This window comes from Octodon degus, unplaced genomic scaffold, assembly GCF_000260255.1.
Source record: "Octodon degus isolate 3935 unplaced genomic scaffold, OctDeg1.0 scaffold00006, whole genome shotgun sequence".
Taxonomy (NCBI): Eukaryota; Metazoa; Chordata; class Mammalia; order Rodentia; family Octodontidae; genus Octodon; species Octodon degus.
In genome coordinates, this window is record NW_004524582.1 from 10,966,751 (window position 1) to 10,970,953 (window position 4,203).

Genomic DNA, 4,203 nt, shown 5'->3' on the forward strand with positions numbered 1-4,203 from the left:
CGTATGTAAGCAATGTGGGAAAGGTTTTACTACACAGAACTATTATCAAATACATGAAAGACTTCATGCTAGGAAGAAACCTTATGTGTGCAAGCAATGTGGGAAATGATTCAGTACACACAATTGTTACCAAAGGCATGAACTCACAATGAGGATAAACCTTTTGTGAGAAGGTTTGTAAAAGGGTTTGTAAACGGTTTCTCAATGTGAGAAGGTTTACTATACATGAACTCGCACAGATGAATAACCCTACACAAGCAGAATACTTTAGAAAAAACTTTTAGTGAGTTTTCATGTGCTTTGATCTTATACCAATTTGGAAACCTATGTACATAAGCAATGTGGGCAAAATATTCAGTGAACAGATTTATCAACTACAAGAAGTCATATTGGTGAAAATCTATCTATATTTACGCCTAATTGGTAATTTCCTTATTTAGTAAAGACCTATATAAATTTAATGAGCATTATGTTGTCAATATTCTTTCATAAATTTTCGAGAAAATATACTCCCAGCTGGAAACACCCTAGAATGTTTTCTTGCTGTGCTCTTTAGTCAATCACTTGTAAAGGTCTGAATTATGTATTTGTAGTCTTTATTATAAAAACATTGACATAATATATTTTTGTGGAAGCCATTGACTTTAAAAATATATATTCTCTTCTCAATAAACAAGGTGAATTGAAATGTATTTCTTGCTTACTAGTAAGGTTACTCTGTTATTTTAATTTTGTTTTTATTATTGGGATATGTAGCCTACTAAAAATACATTTATTCCTTTTTTTAATGGATAGGTTTTCTCATTAGCTTTGATTTTGATTATCTTTATATACATAATTCAAATTTTATGTAAATTTTTTTTTCTTTTTTCAGTTTCTTTTTCTTGTCTTTTTTGAAACAGGGTCTTGCTATGCAGTTCAGTCTGGTCTTGAGCTCACTTTGTGGCCCAGGCTGGTGTTGAGCTCACATCCTGACTCATTGTCCCGAGTGCTGGGCTTATAGATATGTGCCACAATGCCCAGCAGGAAAGAGAAATTTTTGAATTTGAGACATTTAAGAGACATGTATACATATCAAGACGTGCATACATGTATTTTATATATTTGGTGCAGGATCTCACTATATAGCTTGGACTCATAGTGATCCTTCTGTTTCAGCCTCCCCAGTGGCTGGGATTACCAGCTGGGTGCCACTACATCTGGTCTTGGTGGCCGGCTCAGCACACCCAGGGTGGGGCTGGCACAGCATGTGGTACCAGAGATTGAACCCAGGTCCTTGCACTTGCCTAGGCAGATACTTGGACTGCTGAGCTATCACGCAGCCCAGGAACATACATTTTTGAAAAGTTCATTTGTTTACACAACTTGGAGATTAGCAAAGGTTTTATTTTCAAAATGCATGTTTTTCTTTTTCAAACAAGAGACCTACATATATCAAAACAATTATATCATGTGCCTAACTTTCAATTGGTGTCAATATTGTGATTTATACAAACTTTTCTTAATCTTACCATTATGCTTTTTATGCTTATATTGATAGGACTTCTAATTTTGTATTAATTTCACTACCAATTATACCAAAAAATAAAACATACTGTAGTATCTTATCATGACAGATTAGATGGACCATTAAAAAAAAGAACTGATATACTCACACACACAAAATAAAAGACTCCACTTACATTAAAACTTATTTGGTTAAAGGTTACCTCTAAAATGGTACCACATACAGGATCTCAGGATAAATCCTGAGGGGATTTCACTGACCTTATCAGACCAAAAGCTACAACTCTTGCTGCATAGGTCTTGCTTTACCTTGGTCTTAACCATCCAGCAGAAAAGTATAAAAACAAAGTATAAGAAGTAAAGTCATGCTGTTATGTTGAGCTGTAGGGGATTCTTGTCAACAATTTCTGACATTATCAGTCATGCGGAAGACCCAATACTATTATGGACTACGGGACTCTTTTAGAATATTGTGTTGAGTTAACACACCTATAATATTCAAATAACGGAACTTAAAAAAAAAGGGGATACAGATGAATGACCATTTTGTATCTGTGTATTCAAAGTGGTTAGGACAGATATATAGTTACATTCTCTTAATGAATAGAGGGATTTGTTCTAATAGTGTTTGTAAATAGGATATCATGTCCGCATCTTGTACAGCAATTAACCACTAGGAAAAATGCATGCAATGCGTTAATTATTGAATCTGTCCTACCAATTTGGTTTGAAACTGTCTCATTGCTATTTGTTTCTCAATAAAATTATGGAAAAAAAAGAAAAAAAAATAAGAAAATGGTACCACAAAAGATTAGCAATATCATTTTGCCCAAAATTGCACTGAAATCACAAATTTTATTATTTTAAAAATAAAGTGATTTTTAACACAGCTATTTACAGAGATTTAAAACATACATGCATACATAGGTAATTTGCAATGGCTACATATATAACTTTTATTATACTCATGTCTTTGTTTTTTTTGGTACTGGGGATAAAACTGGGACCTTGGGCTTGCCACGCAGGTGCTTATTCTACTGAGCTATATCCCTGGCAGTTTTATTCTACATATTAATAATTTTTATTTTCTTATTGTTAATTATAATTTATATTATAATTATATGATTTATGTAATCATTATGACTACTAACATTAGAGGTATCCATTTGCACGCCAAGGACTGTATTAAAAGATCCTTAAAATTATTGTTTATATTTGTCATAATAATTTTATTATAAATATTACTATCTACATTTATGTATTAAAGAAAATATGTAAGCCACTTGCTCACTGATGTACTTTATACTAATCTGAGAGAGCTAGAAATTGAAACTACATTTATATCAATCTAAAATTGATATTTTAAATCATAGGCTAAGGAGCTATTAGTGTGATAGTCATTAAAATTTTTTAATAGCTAACTTATATGACAAATGAACGTATACTATATTTATACATATTCCAAAATGAATGTGTCAGGCAGAAGCAATGATCAGTGTCCCATATAATTTTTCATTAAGTCCATTAGTTGCCTGTTGGTGATTTCCACTTTATATTTATTACATTTCCTATGACAAATATTCTCATGCTTGGAAAAATAGTATTTTTATACAATCTGTCAAATTTCAGAACCACAGAATTATTGTATATTTCAAAGATAACTGTAAGAGCAATGAACTCACTTATTTTACTGAGTTTCCCTTCCCATTCTAACATTATAATTCTACCACACATCTTCACTGATCTAAATAATCAACTTATTTTTCAAAATTTTATGCATTGTTTTGTTATATATAAGGTCAAACTCCTTGATTAATTATGAATAACAAAAGCTGTCTTAAGTGCACTGATTGTAGGATTCAAAACTATATTTTAAAAATACAAAGAATAGCAGACTAGGAAAAAAACATTTTTCTATTTTTAATAATTGATCTTTGAAAAATAAGCATTACTAGCTTAAATTTGACCACTATTTTTCTTACCTCTGGTTGACTGGAAATATTTAAAATGAGGGCCCACAGTTCAGCTCTCAGTGCAGTGGGACTTCCTTGTCTGATATACTGCTGAGCAGCGGCACTGTCTTGTTCTGCTAGAACTGTTAAAAAATATATTAAAATCTCAAAAGAAATTCATAATGTAGAACATATCACTGAAATCTTTAATTGTAAATCTCTTGAGAAGCCAATATTTACTCTGACATAATTACATCCTGTCTGGTCCTTCTTCTACTGTCTGGATGCTGATATGGCTCTGTTGGCAGTCCTAAATGTTTCAAGCCTTAAACTTCTCCAGGTGCTACCCAGCCTGTAAGACATTTTGGTACTGTTTTTTGTTTCTTTGTTTACTGGGGATAAAACCCAGGGCCCCCTCAGCCCTTTTACTCTTTATTTTGAATTTTGAGACAGGGTCTTTCAAAATTACAGGTAAATATTCCTTCCTCAGTTTCCAGAATAGCTGACGTCACGGCATATGTCACCACACTGAGTTTTACGTTTATATCTGGTAACCTCAACAACTAATTTGAAGATAACATCATGTAATACAACAACCATTGTTGAACTTTGTTCAGTGAAATTTTGTATCATTTCTAATGCTTTTTATTTTATTTATTTATTTATTTTTATAGTACCAGGGATTGAACTTGAGACTTTGAACTTGCCAGTCAGGTACTTAAGCCACTGAGCTATATCCCTGGCT

The 4,203-nt window shown here is 32.3% G+C and overlaps 1 protein-coding gene across 1 annotated transcript in view; it reads right to left on the minus strand.

Annotated features, from left to right (window-relative positions):
- Nucleotides 1–4,203, minus strand: part of Tbc1d19 (TBC1 domain family member 19) — a 149,114-nt gene that overhangs the window by 72,180 nt on the left and 72,731 nt on the right. The window contains exon 11 of the mRNA XM_023699179.1: nucleotides 3,489–3,601. Coding sequence (XP_023554947.1) covers nucleotides 3,489–3,601 — 113 coding nt within the window. The remainder of the gene's footprint in view (nucleotides 1–3,488; nucleotides 3,602–4,203) is intronic.